This window comes from Phalangium opilio, unplaced genomic scaffold (genome assembly GCF_054372755.1).
Source record: "Phalangium opilio isolate 3A_F unplaced genomic scaffold, DU_Popi_V2 ptg000002l_1, whole genome shotgun sequence".
Classification (NCBI taxonomy): Eukaryota; Metazoa; Arthropoda; class Arachnida; order Opiliones; family Phalangiidae; genus Phalangium; species Phalangium opilio.
This window is the reverse complement of record NW_028324144.1, coordinates 9,234,174-9,249,365: the sequence shown is the minus strand read 5'-3', so window position 1 is coordinate 9,249,365 and position 15,192 is coordinate 9,234,174. Positions and strand designations below refer to the sequence as shown.

General features: G+C 36.2%; 3 protein-coding genes across 5 annotated transcripts; all 3 read left to right on the top strand.

Moving 5' to 3' along the window:
- Positions 1–167: 167 nt before the first annotated feature.
- LOC149718698 (uncharacterized) lies at positions 168–3,671 on the top strand. 3 transcript variants are annotated; one of them, XM_089855099.1, is made up of 6 exons: positions 235–255; positions 2,130–2,213; positions 2,290–2,976; positions 3,047–3,118; positions 3,185–3,292; positions 3,359–3,671. In XM_089855099.1, exons 3-6 carry the CDS (start codon positions 2,801–2,803, stop codon positions 3,420–3,422), a joined length of 420 nt encoding a protein of 139 aa, XP_089711225.1. In that variant the 5' UTR covers positions 235–255; positions 2,130–2,213; positions 2,290–2,800; the 3' UTR covers positions 3,423–3,671. The 3 variants fall into 3 exon arrangements, with proteins under 3 accessions (XP_089711879.1, XP_089711225.1, XP_089710695.1); XM_089855753.1 differs by lacking the exon at positions 2,130–2,213 and having other exon boundaries at positions 168–255; positions 2,286–2,976; XM_089854569.1 differs by lacking the exon at positions 235–255 and having other exon boundaries at positions 1,904–2,976.
- A 2,100-nt stretch (positions 3,672–5,771) lies between these two features.
- Positions 5,772–9,557, top strand: LOC149718697 (uncharacterized). The gene is made up of 4 exons (XM_089860679.1): positions 5,772–6,168; positions 6,387–6,573; positions 8,201–8,331; positions 8,789–9,557. Exon 4 carries the CDS (start codon positions 8,823–8,825, stop codon positions 9,555–9,557), a length of 735 nt encoding a protein of 244 aa, XP_089716805.1. The 5' UTR covers positions 5,772–6,168; positions 6,387–6,573; positions 8,201–8,331; positions 8,789–8,822.
- Positions 9,558–10,012: 455 nt separating this feature from the next.
- LOC149718696 (uncharacterized) lies at positions 10,013–14,719 on the top strand. Its single transcript, XM_089860673.1, has 3 exons — positions 10,013–10,074; positions 11,679–11,759; positions 11,824–14,719. Exons 1-3 carry the CDS (start codon positions 10,013–10,015, stop codon positions 12,443–12,445), a joined length of 765 nt encoding a protein of 254 aa, XP_089716799.1. The 3' UTR covers positions 12,446–14,719.
- Positions 14,720–15,192: the final 473 nt, after the last annotated feature.

The window sequence follows — 15,192 nt, the reverse complement described above, 5'->3', positions numbered from 1 at the left end:
AAGGGCAAAGATAAAATATAATTTAGAGTAAATTGGTTCTCACATGACCTATTTAAAAATCTTGAGGGCAATTTGAAAAATTGTAAAAAGCCTTATCTTATCCGTATATTCTTTGTTTTGAATCATGGTAGAATTTTCTGTTATTTATGTTTTTGTTGTTTATTACACAGAAACGAAAATGACGGAATTTCTTAATTTAACGGTTTTTTCGTATCTTTTACACATACAGCTATGTTCAGCGCCAGAGAGCCCAAGGTAGGACATTTATCAATTAATCGCGCTTTAATTATTTAACAGCACTCTCAAACCCCCTCAGTTTTCTTTCCTTTAACAACACTTTAACCCTTTATTAATCATCTAGTAACACTTTCAATCACTATTTGGTTATTTAACAACACTTTCAATCACTATTTGGTTATTTAACAGCACTTTCAACCACTTTTGAGTCATTCAACAAAATCGTCAACCACTTTTTTTCGCCTTTGAAAAACATTTTCAACTTCTTTTTATTCGTTTAACAACATATTCAACCCTCTTTAATTCCTCTAATGACACGTTCAACCACTTTTAATTCATTTAACGACACTTGCAACTACTTTTTACTCATTTAAAAAACCTGTGAACCAAGTTTTAGTTTTTAAACAACATTTTCATGTAATTATTGTTCATATAACGACATTTTTAAAAACATTTTATTCATTTACCGCCACATTAAACCACTTTTTGACATTTAACGACACTTCGAACCGATTTTCAGTCATTAAGCATCATTTTCTTTTATATTATAGTCATTTAACATCATTTTCTTTTATATTATAGTCATTTAACCACATCTTCATTCATATTTTAGTTATATAACGACATTTTCTTTCACATTTTTGTCATTTAACGACACTTTCAACAACATTTTTAGTCTTTTAACTACACTTCAAACCCATTTTTAGTCATTTAACATCAATTTCTATCATACTGTAGTGCTTTAACTACACTTTCGACCACTTTATAGTCGTTTATCAACACACTTTTTCTCATTTATCAAACTATCGACTTTTTATTCATTTAACAACAATTTCAACCACGATTAATTTAATTAACAATACTTTGAACCATTTTTACTTTTAACAAAACTGTCAACCACTTTTTAGTCTATGAATAACATTTTCAAACAATTTTTAATCGTTTAACAACACAATCAATCCACTTTTATTCATCTAATAACACTTTACACCACTTTTTATTCATTTAACAACCCATATAACTACTTTTTACTCATTTGACAACACTTCCAACAACTGTTTAGTCTTTGAACAACATTTTCAGGCACTCAATGTTCACTTAACTAAATTTTCATCCACTTTTTATTAATTTAACGACAATTTCAACCACGTTTTGGTCATTTAACGACACTTTCTAACCCTTTTAAGTCAATTTACAACACTTCAAAGCGCTTTTCAGTCACTTAGCATCATTGTCTTTAATATTATAGTCGTTAATTCACATTTTCATTCATATTTAAGTCATTGAACCGCACTTTCTACCACTTTTCAATCATTTGACATCATTTTCTATCACACTATAGTCATTTAACGACATTTTCTACCACTTTTTTATCATTTGACATAATTTTCTATCACATTATAGTCATTTAACGGCATTTTCGGCTACATTTTAGTCATTTATCAACACATTCATCCATATTTTTCTCATTTATCAACCCTTTCTAACGGCTTTTTATTCTTTTGACAACACTTTCAACCAAGATGTAGTCATTTAACCACGCTTTTAACCAAGATTTAGTCATTTAACAACACTTTCAACCAAGATTTAGTCATATAACAACACTTTCAACCAAGATTTAGTCATATAACAACACTTTCAACCAAGATTTAGTCATATAACAACACTTTCAACCAAGATTTAGTCATTTGACAACACTTTCAACAACGTTTTACCCATTTAGCTACTCTTTTTATTTGTTTTAAAATAGTTTCAACTCTTCGCGTATTTTACGGGTTTTTTAATCTTTCCCAGCGTTGTTTCAACTTTATGCCTGGTCATCCTTTCCTAATTTTCTCATTGGCTAAAAATATTGTCAACCTTAACAGTGTCTTTCTGCGTGTGTTTTCCAGGTTTTTAAGTTTTTACGTTGCAATATAACACAGTATTACGGAATTCACATTGACCTCATCCATATCACTTATTTCAAACTTGGTGTAATACGAAAAGAGCATCGTATTTGTATTGAGGTGATTGACAACTTCATCCCAATTCGGATTACTTTCTAGGTAGTGTAAACTCAACATGATGACGGGCTACCACCTGATTTCCAAGCGTGATATGTGCCATAGGTCAAGGATGTTTTAACCTCTCGGTCGAGAAGTTAAATCGACGTGGGAAGTCCAGCTGAATGATGACGTGTGCGGCTTCGTCGCCAAGGTGGTTCGAAACGAGGGGTCAGATACGTACTCTTTTTCTGTACCGTATTCTTTCAGTTAGCAATATAATTCAAACAAGTGGGCATTCACCTATTTAAAGATGTCTGATTTCTTATCGTTTCGGGGTTTCTTGGGTTATCCCCACAAGGGGCTAGGAATTGGTAAGTGTAGAGTTTTTAACACTACAATTCAAACTAATTGTTTGAAGTTCTATTGTGATTTTGGAGAAAATTCGTGGAAGGTTTAGAGGTTTTCATCACACACTACATGGGACATGGACAATTTTGAAAATTTGGTCACAACGTTCTTTTTACCTCAAGGGGATAGAATATATTCTTTCCGAAATTTAAACTAAATTTATCAATATGGTCGCGGGAAGATTTCCGTTGTATTCCGAATGGCCCACGGAGGAATATAACTCCGAGGATGTCAATACTCCAAATTTCATCGGCATTAGCGATGATGACGATGATGATGATGTCGTGGTTGAAAAGAAAGACAATGAGTCTGAAGCAGACTCCATATTAACACCCTATGACTTGTGAGTTAACTTTTATAATCCTTGTTATCTAAATTAGCATTAACACTAGACATTATTTAAATGCAATTAGGGTGGAGCTAGTAGACTATCAAAACTCCAATGCGTTCATTAATTCTTACGTTATGAACTGTGACGGATTCAAGTAAATATATCGCTGTTATATATTTATGGTGTTAGGTTTTAGAGTGCTGATTATTGTGTATTTTAGAATAATTAATTTAATCCGTCAACTTCTGCTTCCGAGCGTTGGGGTGGAAGGAGTTCCTCATTTTTTAATGTCCCTCGAGGACATTGTAGCGGGACAAATACACCCTCGGTACGTTAAATTGCTAAATTATATAGTTAGTGTTATCGTGATTATTTATATGTTATTTCTATTCAGCCCTGAAAGAAACGAGGATGGGGTTTATTCTCCTACTGGAACGTACTTTGTTCCGAACTGGTAAATTTTTGAAATTTATTACCAGTAAAATAATTTATTTCAACGGAAAACGGTAATGGAACGTTGTTTTTTCTTAAGCATGCATTTAAGTTTCAATTAAAAAGAAAAATTAATATCTGATCCTTTAGACAAGTGATAACCTAAGTCTTATCGATACTTTTTAGGTCTTGATTCTAATCAAGACATTTTTGATTATCCAGACTGAAGTGTATTCGTACTGTTTACGTAGACGCGATTCTCGGGAGTTAAACTCCACTGATGGAGAGGGAATGAGGCAGGTGGCAGAATTGGAGACTAACATAATTAAGCAAATTAGTGGTTTAATAACAAATAATGTAATTGCAATTTTAGAGGTAGCTTTTATCAACCATTAATTATGAAAAAAAAGTAGGAAAAATAATAGTAAATTAATTAAAAGTTACAATTTGAATTTAATTTTCATTCGTCTCCTAAATTTTTATTTACTATTTATTTCTTAATTCATAATTCACCCTATCTTCGTATTTCTGGAATGATCTAGAATAATCGGTAGAGCTGGGTTTTTACGGGGATTCTTTATTTTCCCCCAACGTCATCTGGAGGTTCATACCCCCTTAACCATTTGATTAATACGGGAGAAATTAATGGTTCAAATTTTAATCTAATTAACATATTGAAATACTGTTTATTTCTTAAATCATAATTCACCCTATCTTCATACTCCAATGTATGCACTTCTACATCCGAGAATCGAACACGCTTCATTGACCTGTCAATCAAAAACTCCCCTTGCAGGTGCGGGGATGAGAGGGGTGAGTCAATCAAAAAACGCCCACTTGCAGGTCTGAGAGAGGGGTGAGTCAATCAAAAAAGGCATACGTTTTCTCACCCGCCATCTTGCAATCCACAATCCTCAATCCTCATATCCTCAATCCTCAATCCTCATATCCTCAATCCTCAATTCTCCCTGCCTTCCACTGTACCTGTGCTGGGACCGGCATTTATCCACTACTTACACCTCTTGCCCGCTTTCTTCAAATTTTGGGGTATATATACGATTAGTTTCAATTATAATAATAGATAAAAACGCATTCGCGTGAACCCTTGGTGGAAGCCCTGCCCTGGGTAGGCTAGAGTCCAGCGCTTCTCAAACTGTGGTCCGTGGACCGGCACCGGTCCGCGGACACGCGACTCTCTGGTCCGTCATACATAGTTGAAAAAAAAACCGGTCCGCAAGGTTAAAAAGTTTGAGAAGCGCTGGGCTAGACGTTTCTCGTAACCCTAGCCGATCGCCGCGTATATCTTAAACCCGAACGATAACGATGGAGAAGAAGCCGGAATGGACAAAGACCTGAAGATGGTGGTGCATAGAAGCTGGTGTCAATGTAGGATTGATTAAGAACAGAAGATGGTGGTGCATAGAAGCTGGTGTCAATGTGGGATTGACGAAGAACAGAAGATGGTGGTGCTTACGAGCCAGCAAGTACAGGCTAGTGTCCATGTGGGATGGACAAAGACTAGCAGATTGTGGTCCTTAGAAGCCAGTTAGTAATGACTGGTGTTGCCAGATGAATGGCCAAATTTCCGTGAACCGCGAACGCGTTCCGGAAATCGGGTATTTGTTTGCTCTGATTTGTAAACTGCGAACGCGGTCACGTGGGGTGTGACAGACACACACACACGTTCAGTGCAGTACCTCTCCGTGACGTCATCGTCACTCGGAGAGGTAAAAACTGTGCAGCATATAAAATTTAAAGGGATACTATTAGCTGAAAATTTTAGTGCCATGTTTTATTTTTTCCTGGCTTGTTCTAATTAAATATATAGTCTCTAATTTTTTCTGATTTTACAAACATTTTTTTCAATGAAAATTAAATTTTTGAAAACATGTTTAGCTTAGCAATGGGTTTCGATTTTAGCACACTTACCTACCCCTTTAGGGATAGAGACAAATCAACCAATCCCGTGAAGATTAGAGAATATTTAGTCGTATGCTTGCTGTCTGCTTCAAATAGGAAAAGCCGAGTTTCCAAGGGCGGGAAATAAGTATTTTTTAGAGTGGCCTCGTCACCAGGGCCGGAAATAAGCACAGGACAGTGGACACTGTCCAATAAAATTTTAAAATGTCCCATAATTTTTTTTAAAGCTAAGGGGGTCACTGGACAGTTTGACCAATAAAGCTTCCGAAGTTTTGATAGCTTGACTATGAAGAAGCGACACTATTTTGGCACACTCCAGTCACAATGTCCTATAAATTTTCCAGTCAAAAAGGGGGTCACTGGACACATGTCCAATAAGAAATTTTTCTTATTTCCGGCCCTGCTCGTCACCATTGACTCCCCGGGACCCGTCGTCTGCTAAAGTTTGAGGACGATAGTAATTGTGTTGAAGATTGACTCTGCTGAGGTTTAAAAGATGGGTTTTTTAATTTTTCAATCCCGAACGGGTCAAAGAACACTGATCTTCCCATTCCTAAGACTAATAACTAGACACTCAGATTATCAGATATACAACAAAATTACGAGACGCCGCATTTTAATATAGTAAGTTTAAGAGAAAAATTTGAGTGTAAGTGAAACGTAAAAGCATAAACCTGCTAATTATTAATGTTCCTTATCCGCTATTCGTTAAATGATCAAGCCCGCGCCTTTCTTTTGAGTTCTAAAAAGTAGAATATAGATTTCCGAACCTAATGCAAACGACGTAAATGAGACTCGACTGAGAAAATCTTTGGGGATTGCCTCTTATAAATCGATGGCGCTGATTGGCCGGTAGGTCGCTTTACCAAAATTCAAATGCATGTTTTGGATACAAAACTTTAATTATTGTTTAATACTATAAATAGTTCTTCAATAAATCTGAAAAAAATTATATTTTAACATAAGGAATCAGAATAAAAATACTTAATTTCTGCCAATAATGTCCCTTTAAGTGACCCGATAACTAATATTTTTAATACGTTGTTCGGCCAACCCCTTTTATTCCCCAGAAATCACTTGAAAAACTGGACCAATTATACCTTCCAAGAAGGGGTATGATTTTCTGAATATATTAATTTTGGTCCTATGAACGTACTTGATAGATGAAGCGCCGTTCGGTAAGATGCCACTTTACGTGAGCCAACCAACTACAACTGGTTTCTGACTAATTAGTCTATGAGGAGTTCATAAACAATTGTAAATAAAAATCCTAGCACACCGCAAGTATTTTTAAAACCAATTTAAAATTTAAATATTTTATGTATTTACTCGACGTCGAGCAAGGCTTATTCCGCTCTTGCACTTGGTTTTCACTGGGCGAATTTCTTTGGGGAAAGAAATTCGCAGAAAAAGCGAAATAGGTAAAAACATAAGAAAATAATATATAGCTCCCTATAAGTATGAAACGTAGTACATTTTCATACTACAGCATTTGCTCCCAAATTTGGCGCGCTTACGCTTTTACGCCCGTGGGAGAAGTTTCGGTACTACGAGTAAAAGGGGGGCGAAACCATCGCTATATATTATTTTCTTATGGTATAAACAGCCACGGTATTTTTTATCCTGTGTGGTCAGTTTCCACTGGACGAAACCGTGGCGGAAAGAAATATCCGATAAGCCCCGTGCCGGACTGAGCACAAAGATAAGGGTACTTCCTTTCTCTTCCACGAAAATTTTCGAATCCTGTCTAGTTATTTTAATATTTAAATAACATCACAGTTCTCTAATCAAATGATGGTAAACAGGTTAAGCCTCGGGCAAACATCGCAAATTTCAAAATGGCGGCTCCCTAGTGTTAACCAGGTGACTAGCACACCCTCAATGATTGGTTTGTGTCTACGGGGAAAAAACGCAGCTCGGGAAAATTCGCAAAAATTGAAATAGGACTCGCAAGTCCCAACGCAAAATCACGAAATTCGCCAAAAAAAAGAGGAAAAGATTTTCCTTTTCCGCAAAATAATTCGAAAAACGCATAAAATTCACCCAGTAGAAACCAGGTATTGAAAAACTGACGGTTCTGTTTCCTAAATGACTCGGGAAAATAATATAAATGTGTAGAATTTTTAAAATATTTTGAAAACATAAAAAATATTTCCCAAGATTTGTGCTTAATCATATTGAAGGAAAGCAAATACAACTAACAATATTTTCGAAATGATGCACATTTATTTTGTAAAGCAATTAATAAAAAATATCTTCCTCTGCTTCTGCTAAGTACGCGTTTAAAAAATATAATACTTTCTGGACAAACTTAATTAAAATTATGACTGCAGGTGCAGATATTAATAAAAACTGTCTTCGTTTACATATCCTAGAAAAATTTGAAGATAATCCAACAAAATGGAATGACTGAAGTCCCAGATATTAAACTTTTTCAGTTTCGAGACAAGATAACAGCAATTATTTAAAAAATTGCTGATATATATATCAAAATTCCATTTGCCCAAAATATTATATCATAAAATTTTACATTATTTTTGAAAGGGTTTGTGTCAAAGTATTACTATGTAACGAACACGCATGACATCGTTAACACATACGTTTTGTCCTTTGTAATTCTTGAACGAAAAATTACTTGATTAGGGATATTTTAAGGGATAATAGAATTTTACATCCATAATAAGCACTGTAAGAAATTACCGTAACCAGTAAGAACACTGTAAAATGTACAGTCATACGAATGTAACATGTTTTGCCGTAATTATAACAGTCAATTTAGTGTTTTGCTCGATCGTGTTAACGCCATTATAATTAACGGCAAAACTACAAAGCCATTCTTGACTGTTAAAACAACAGTCAAAATGCTGTTATTTGTGTTATACAGGGTGTTTTTGAAAGGTCCATGGTAGCAGTTTATAATACTTTTCTTCGGGGGAAATGTACCACAAAGTGATGTAATTGCAACATGATTCTTCCTTACATCAGGAAGGGTTGAATTCTCACAGGATGAAAGAGGTATGGGTAAGGCAGGAGTAAGAGGCTCGGTTAAGCAGCAGCAGATGCCACTAAACCAATAGTGGCACCAGGGATAGATTTAATTTTAGAAGTAGGAATGGAGAACGGTTAATATTTACTTCATTCCGACTCATAGCCCAGTATAGAGCTCCTCCCTCCAACACGCAACGAAAAGTTTAAATTATCATATTGGCTCACTTACGCTACGTTTTGATGGCGTTGCTGACGGGCACGGAAAAAAATACGTAGTTCCTTTCTATCTCTGTCGCTATGACCCGCCTTTTCCTTCATACCCCTCCGTCAGGTGGAAGGGGGTCCGGGACATTGACGCGCGCCCACATTACTCCGTTCTCCATTCCCACTTTTAAAATTAAATCTATCCCTGGTGGCACAGTAGTCCTCGTTTTTAAGTCTAATTAAAAGATAAATATTTGGATTCTCGTTTGGGATTTCGTAGTGGACGGCTGCTTTCGACAAGCGCTCATGACTGTATGAATAGTGAGTTTTTGATTCAAAAGGAGTTCGTCATGCCGAAAGGGTTGGTGGAACTTTTGAAGGGGTCCGGCCCAGTCAGGAAGAAACGAAAGAAAAAGCCGATCCCCGGACCAGCATCGAGTAAGAAACAGCAACTTGCACTTATTGCCCAAGCTGTAGAAAGCGACGGGATGGACGAGTCCGAGAACACGACAACAGATTACGAAGCAGACGACGGAAACTATCAAGACGGACCAACTTTAAATAAAAAAGGAGAGCAAATCAATAACCCACCTTCCTCTGGAACGAACATTGAAAATGGAAAGTTAGGCCTTGCCAACCACAATCAAGGCAGAGAAGACCCATTACACACAACGAAGATACAAACAACAGAGGACAGGATATCGGTAAGCCCACTCATATTCCAACCAAGTGTCTACAGAAATCATCCACTTGGAGAACCAGGGACAAAAGAGGAGAAAACGTTCCATGACATCTCTTTCCCCCACCTATGCCAAAGATTCGACAAACTAGTCGGCGAATTGAAAGATCTTAGGGTACTGAGAGGTGGAGCCTTGTTGCTAGTAACCAACACCCAAGAACAACGTGACACGCTACGCACATGGACGCACGTTGACGATGTAAAGTTCGTCGTAACACAACCGGGCTCCACAAGGGACGAAGGTACCAAAGGAATCATAAAAAACGTACCAAACGAATACCCTTACAAAAATCTTCTTAAGAACTCTTAAGAAAATTCCTTGGGAAATTTCTTTGTTAATCCTTAAGGCGTTCTTTAGGAAATTGGGGAATATTGGCCTCTTTTTCTTTGGAAATATCTTTGGAATTTTTTGGGAAATATCTTTGGAATTTTCTTGGGAAATATCTTTGGAATTTTCTTGGGAAATATCTTTGGAATTTTCTTGGGAAATGTCTTTGGAATTTTCATGGGAAATGTCTTTGGAATTTAATTGGGAAATGTCTTTAGAATTTACTTGGGAATTTTCTTGGGAAATGTCTTTGGAATTTACTTGGGAAATGTCTTTGGGAATTTTCTTGGGAAATATCTTTGGAATTCTCGTGGGAAATATCTATGGAATTTTCTTGGAAAATATATAGAGAAATGGGTAAATTAAATTAGCCACTTGAAACGAGGATAGTTCTTACATGCAGAACCATATCCCAATACTGGAAGTGTGGTTCTTATATGCTGAACTACACCGGAGCCTCCGACTTCACCCCTTATAGCGAGGGCAGTTCTCGCATGCAGTGTGAAATTGCTTATGAAGTCAGACATTTAATCGACTTAAAAACATCCGTAAACGGCAGAAAGTTTTAATCTTGTGCAATTGTATGGGGTACTAAGTGGGTTTTGGAGGCTTTAACGGCCAAGCAGTAGATACAGACGTTGTTGTTAAATTTAATAATGTATATTCACTGAGAGTTTTTCGAGTATCAGAAACGCATTTAACCTAATTTTCTCTACAATATTTTTAAAAAAAATATTTATTTTGGACTCTAATTACGCTCGAAATAAAGATAAAACATGCCATAAGAGAATTAAGCAAAAATTCCGACTGACAGCTTAGATTCCCTGTAAATCTAAACATAACGATTTTAATTACTCTTATTTTACTTTTAATCTATTTTATCCTTTACATAAACACCTCACAGATTATTAAAGGCAAAAAAAAAATCCAAAAAATAAAAAAATAGGTAAATATAACATTCCATTTCAGCGCTTGCTGAGCCTTAGCTGCGGAACAAGTCTTTTTAATTTTTTTAACCATCAAGTTAATGTCTATCTAGAAACTTTAGCTAAACAATTAGGGTAAAAATATTTTGAGATAATTTTATGTAAAGCTGCGCATAATTGCAATATATCTGGCCCTTTGAAATTCATCTCTAAAATTCTTAACTAATTTCGTTGGAAAATAAACCTTCTTTGGAAATTTAGCTCATGAATTCCAAACGAATTTCGTTGGAAAATAAACCCTAGAGCTTCACTGGACATTTATCTCAATAATTCCTAACGAATTTCTTTTGGAAATAAACCCTAAACCTTCTTTGGAAATTGATCTCAAGAATTCCTAAAGAATTTCCTTTGAAAATATTCCCTAGACGTTCTTTGGAAATTTATCTCAAGAATTCCTAAAGAATTTCGTTGGAAAATAATCCCTAGACTTTCTTAGGAAATTTATCTCTAGAATTCCTAAAGAATTTCTTTAGAAAATAATACCTGGACTTTCTTAGGAAATTTATCTCTAGAATTCCCAAAGAATTTCTTTAGAAAATAATCCCTAGACCTTCTTAGGAAATTTATCTCTAGAATTCCTAAAGAATTTCATCAGAAAATAATCCCTAGACATTCTTTGGAAATTTATCTCTACAATTCCCAAAGAATTTCTTTAGAAAATAATCCCTAGACCTTCTTAGGAAATTTATCTCTAGAATTCCTAAAGAATTTCTTTAGAAAATAATCCCAAGACATTCTTAGGAAAGTTTTCTCTAGAATTCCTAAAGAATTTCTTTAGAAAACAATCCCAAGACATTCTTTGGAAATTTATGTCTAGAATTCCTAATGAATTTCTTCAGAAAATAATCCCTAGACATTCTTTGGAAATTTATCTCTAGAATTCCTAAAGAATTTCTTCAGAAAATAGTCCCTAGACATTCTTTGGAAATTTATCTCTAGAATTCCTAAAGAATTTCTTTAGAAAATAGTCCCAAGACATTCTTTAGAAATTTATCTCAAGAATTCTTTAGGAAATTCCAAGGAAGTCTTTGGAAATAGTTTCTTTAGAAAATGATCCCAAGGGCTCCGTCGGGTTCCAAAGAAATTCCTTTAGAACGCTTAAGAAGATTTTTGTAAGGGTATACCGAAGAGACCATAACAGAGGCTTTACAACAGAAAGGCTACTCGATAGCATCGGTGAAACGTTTAGGCCCGAACAGTACGTTCTACCTCCTCCATTTTAACCAATCGCAATTGCCTCAGGAAGTCCGCTTCTATTATAGAAATTACCCCTTGACGCCATTCAAACGCAGACCCTGGCAATGCAAAAATTGCAAACGCTTCGGCCACCCAGCGAAATACTGTCGCTCAGCTTTCCGATGTAACTCCTGCGGCGAAACCCACGAAAATAAGACAGACTGCCTGACAACCACCACGTGCCCAAATTGCAAGGGGCCACATACTGCCAACACCCATTCTTGCCCCAGACGTTTGCAAGAAATTCAAATCCTCAGACTTCAACAAAAGGAACATATACCCAATCATGAAGCAGCCCAACGAGTACAGCAACAAACCAAAGCTCCAACTTACGCCACAGTAACCCAACGATCTCTACCCCAGGGATCCCTACCGACACGCACGTCTCAGAGTCCCAAGACTACCATGGGGACCCACACCGTCACACCAGCTTCTCCCCCAGAAATGATCGCGCCGCTTTTGGCGGAACTTCTCCTGACCTTCGCTCAAAATTTCGAGCCGAACTACGACATAAGTGGTCTAGTCACGCTGATGATCAACAGACTTATGAACACGTCACTCGAGCGAAAGGACGTCGATCCACTCATCCCTCCCACAGTCAAACAGGGCTTAGCCGCCCTGTATGAGGACGGGGACACAACACAGTGAACACATATTTTACAGGGGGACAAACGAAGCAGACAGGACAACATTGGAGATCAAACAATGCCTCACAATAAGAAAATACAGATATCCTCGCCTTACACGAAACCTGGATAACACCAGACAAGAAAGATACTGATTTTGAACTGTCCCGCGGCTTTCGACGAAGAAAAAAAGAACTATATATATATATACATTCTTGTACTTATTATTATGATTATTCTTGTACAGCTAACTAAAAAGACGGGCCCGAGGCAGGCGCACCGCCAAGCCCACATGGCCCATATACTTCTAATAAAAAAAAAGATAAATATTTTGTATCAAGAGATAAATTATTATTCTAATATTGTTCCTTTCACATTTATAACAAGCTGCCCCAGCAGAAAGGAAACTCGTGCGGGATATGTAAGATAATAAAAAAGTGAAACAATAGGGGCTAAAAAAGCGAGCATTAGATGAAAATTTCTTTACTAGACGCCATACCTCCAGTTGTGAGAGAGTCTAATAAATATAAACAGCAGAACTCGCAGCAGACAACTCCTTCTAAAGAATTAAGCTATCCACCTGCACCATGCCTAAAGCACCGCTCGCCACCTCCTTAAACCAAGGAACCATCTCGGGCTTTGGAGGAGGCGGAGTCTAATTATCCTTTTTTGTGGCTTCGACTAGAGTTCGTTCTGGTGTAGTCACCAAATAAGTGTTTACTTTAAAAAAACTCGAAATCGGAGTGACGGGGATGAAAACCCCCGAACGCATGGTATTCCTGTCGCCATGCATTGCCAAAGCTACGCTAGAGAGACCTTGAAAAACCGGGACCAATAACCGTGCGAGGGGGGATTCTCCCCCGCACGAGTAAAAAGCCCGTTCTTTTAAGGCATAATGCTATGTTAATTAAAGTTTCCTTTAAGAAAGAAAGTTAAACCAACTTTCAATCAATAAAACTATCCATAATTAGGGGTTAATCATAGAGCTAAATCGTTAAGGACGAGCACTAATTTCGTTCAATTACATAATGAAAAATGGATCTAACTATATTCGTTAACCTTTACTCTCAAATTCAAACGTACTCGATAAAAATATAATTCGTGGATCGCAAACTGCCGTCTCTTCAATTTTGAGTAAGGTTTTGTAATTAAAACATAATACAAGCCTTACGTCAGGCGAGAGTATTGACAACGTTCCAAAGATGAACTCTCATTCAGAAGCGACCTCTCTTCAATGGTGGGCAAATTCGCGAACTTCTGAAATGCTTGTCACTCTCACTCTATGAATGATAATTCTATTAACTGACCCTTCTCACTCTCACTCACAAACTGAGAGTGAAATCACGGGAATTTGAAAATCTCACTCCGCGAGGGAAAGTGGGCGCGCGCTTCCGATTTCCTTCATTACCAGAGAGTGAGAGAGTAGAGAAAATATTTGTTCACTCTTTATAGAAGAATGAGAATAACCTATTAAAGTTATGACTCTCTCACTCAGTTTGAAAGGTTAGAGCTAGGGATTTTTTAGCGAGCGAGTGAAGTCTTGTTTTAACATGATATGTTTACTGGGAAAATCTGGTTTAGGAAATCTACTAAATGGAGGTGTTTGAATAAGAAAGAATCTCTGACGAGGGAGTCGTCACTCAGCGTTATAGCGTACAACATGAGAAAGCTTATTGTTCATTAGGATGATTTGAATGACTTTGTTTATTTAGATGATTTGAATGACTTTGTTTATTTAGATGATTTGAATGACCTTGTTTATTTCGATGGCAATGATAATTTTAATTATTTTAATGACCTCGTTGATTTGAATTATCTTGTTGATTTAGATTATTTGAATGACTTCGTCGCTCTGAATGGCTTCATTGATTTGAATTTTTTGACTTTGTTGATTAGGGCTCAGATTAATAACCCCTATCTGAGATTAGGGTTATTTGGATGGCAACAATGATTAGGATTATCGTGATGACTTTGTTGATATGGGATATTTGAACGACTGTTGATTGGGTTGAAATTGTTGATTTGGATTATTGGGTTGAAATTGTTGATTTGGATTATTGGGTTGAAATTGTTGATTTGGATTATTGGGTTGAAATTGTTGATTTGGATTATTGGGTTGAAATTGTTGATTTGGATTATTGGGTTGAAATTGTTGATTTGGATTATTGGGTTGAAATTGTTGATTTGGATTATTGGGTTGAAATAGTTGATTTGGATTATTGGGTTGAAATTGATTTGGATTATTGGGTTGAAATTGTTGATTTGGATTATTGGGTTGAAATTGTTGATTTGGATTATTGGGTTGAAATTGTTGATTTGGATTATTGGGTTGAAATTGTTGATTTGGATTATTGGGTTGAAATTGTTGATTTGGATTATTGGGTTGAAATTTTTGATTAGGATTATTGGGTTGAAGTTTTTGATTAGGATGATTTGAATGACTATGTAGATATTTGATTTGAATGAGTAGGGTGATTTGAATGCCAATTGTGATTGAATAGGTCATTTGAATGACTATGTAGATATCTGATTTGAATGAGTAGGGTGATTTGAATGACAATCGTGATTTGAATGGGTCATTCGAATCACGATTGTCATTCAAATGACCCATTCAAATCACGATTGTCATTCAAATCAAATATCTACATAGTCATTCAAATCAAATATCTACATAGTCATTCAAAGTCATTTAAATCATCTTAATCAACAATATAATTCAAATAAATGAAGTAAATAAAAAAAATTCATATCACCCCAGTCATCAAAATC

Bases quoted from the DNA above. Each gene is read 5' to 3' on its own strand.
- LOC149718696 (XM_089860673.1), top strand. From the start codon at position 10,013: ATGCTGAACTACACCGGAGCCTCCGACTTCACCCCTTATAGCGAGGGC. The intron at 10,075-11,678 runs GTGTGAAATTGC...GATTTTTGTAAG, and splicing joins GAGGGCAGTTCTCGCATGCA to GGTATACCGAAGAGACCATA. The intron at 11,760-11,823 runs GTACGTTCTACC...CTTCTATTATAG, and splicing joins GAAACGTTTAGGCCCGAACA to AAATTACCCCTTGACGCCAT.
- LOC149718698 (XM_089855753.1), top strand. From the start codon at position 2,801: ATGGTCGCGGGAAGATTTCCGTTGTATTCCGAATGGCCCACGGAGGAA. The intron at 2,977-3,046 runs GTGAGTTAACTT...AAATGCAATTAG, and splicing joins ATATTAACACCCTATGACTT to GGTGGAGCTAGTAGACTATC. The intron at 3,293-3,358 runs GTACGTTAAATT...ATTTCTATTCAG, and splicing joins GCGGGACAAATACACCCTCG to CCCTGAAAGAAACGAGGATG.
- LOC149718697 (XM_089860679.1), top strand. From the start codon at position 8,823: ATGAATAGTGAGTTTTTGATTCAAAAGGAGTTCGTCATGCCGAAAGGG.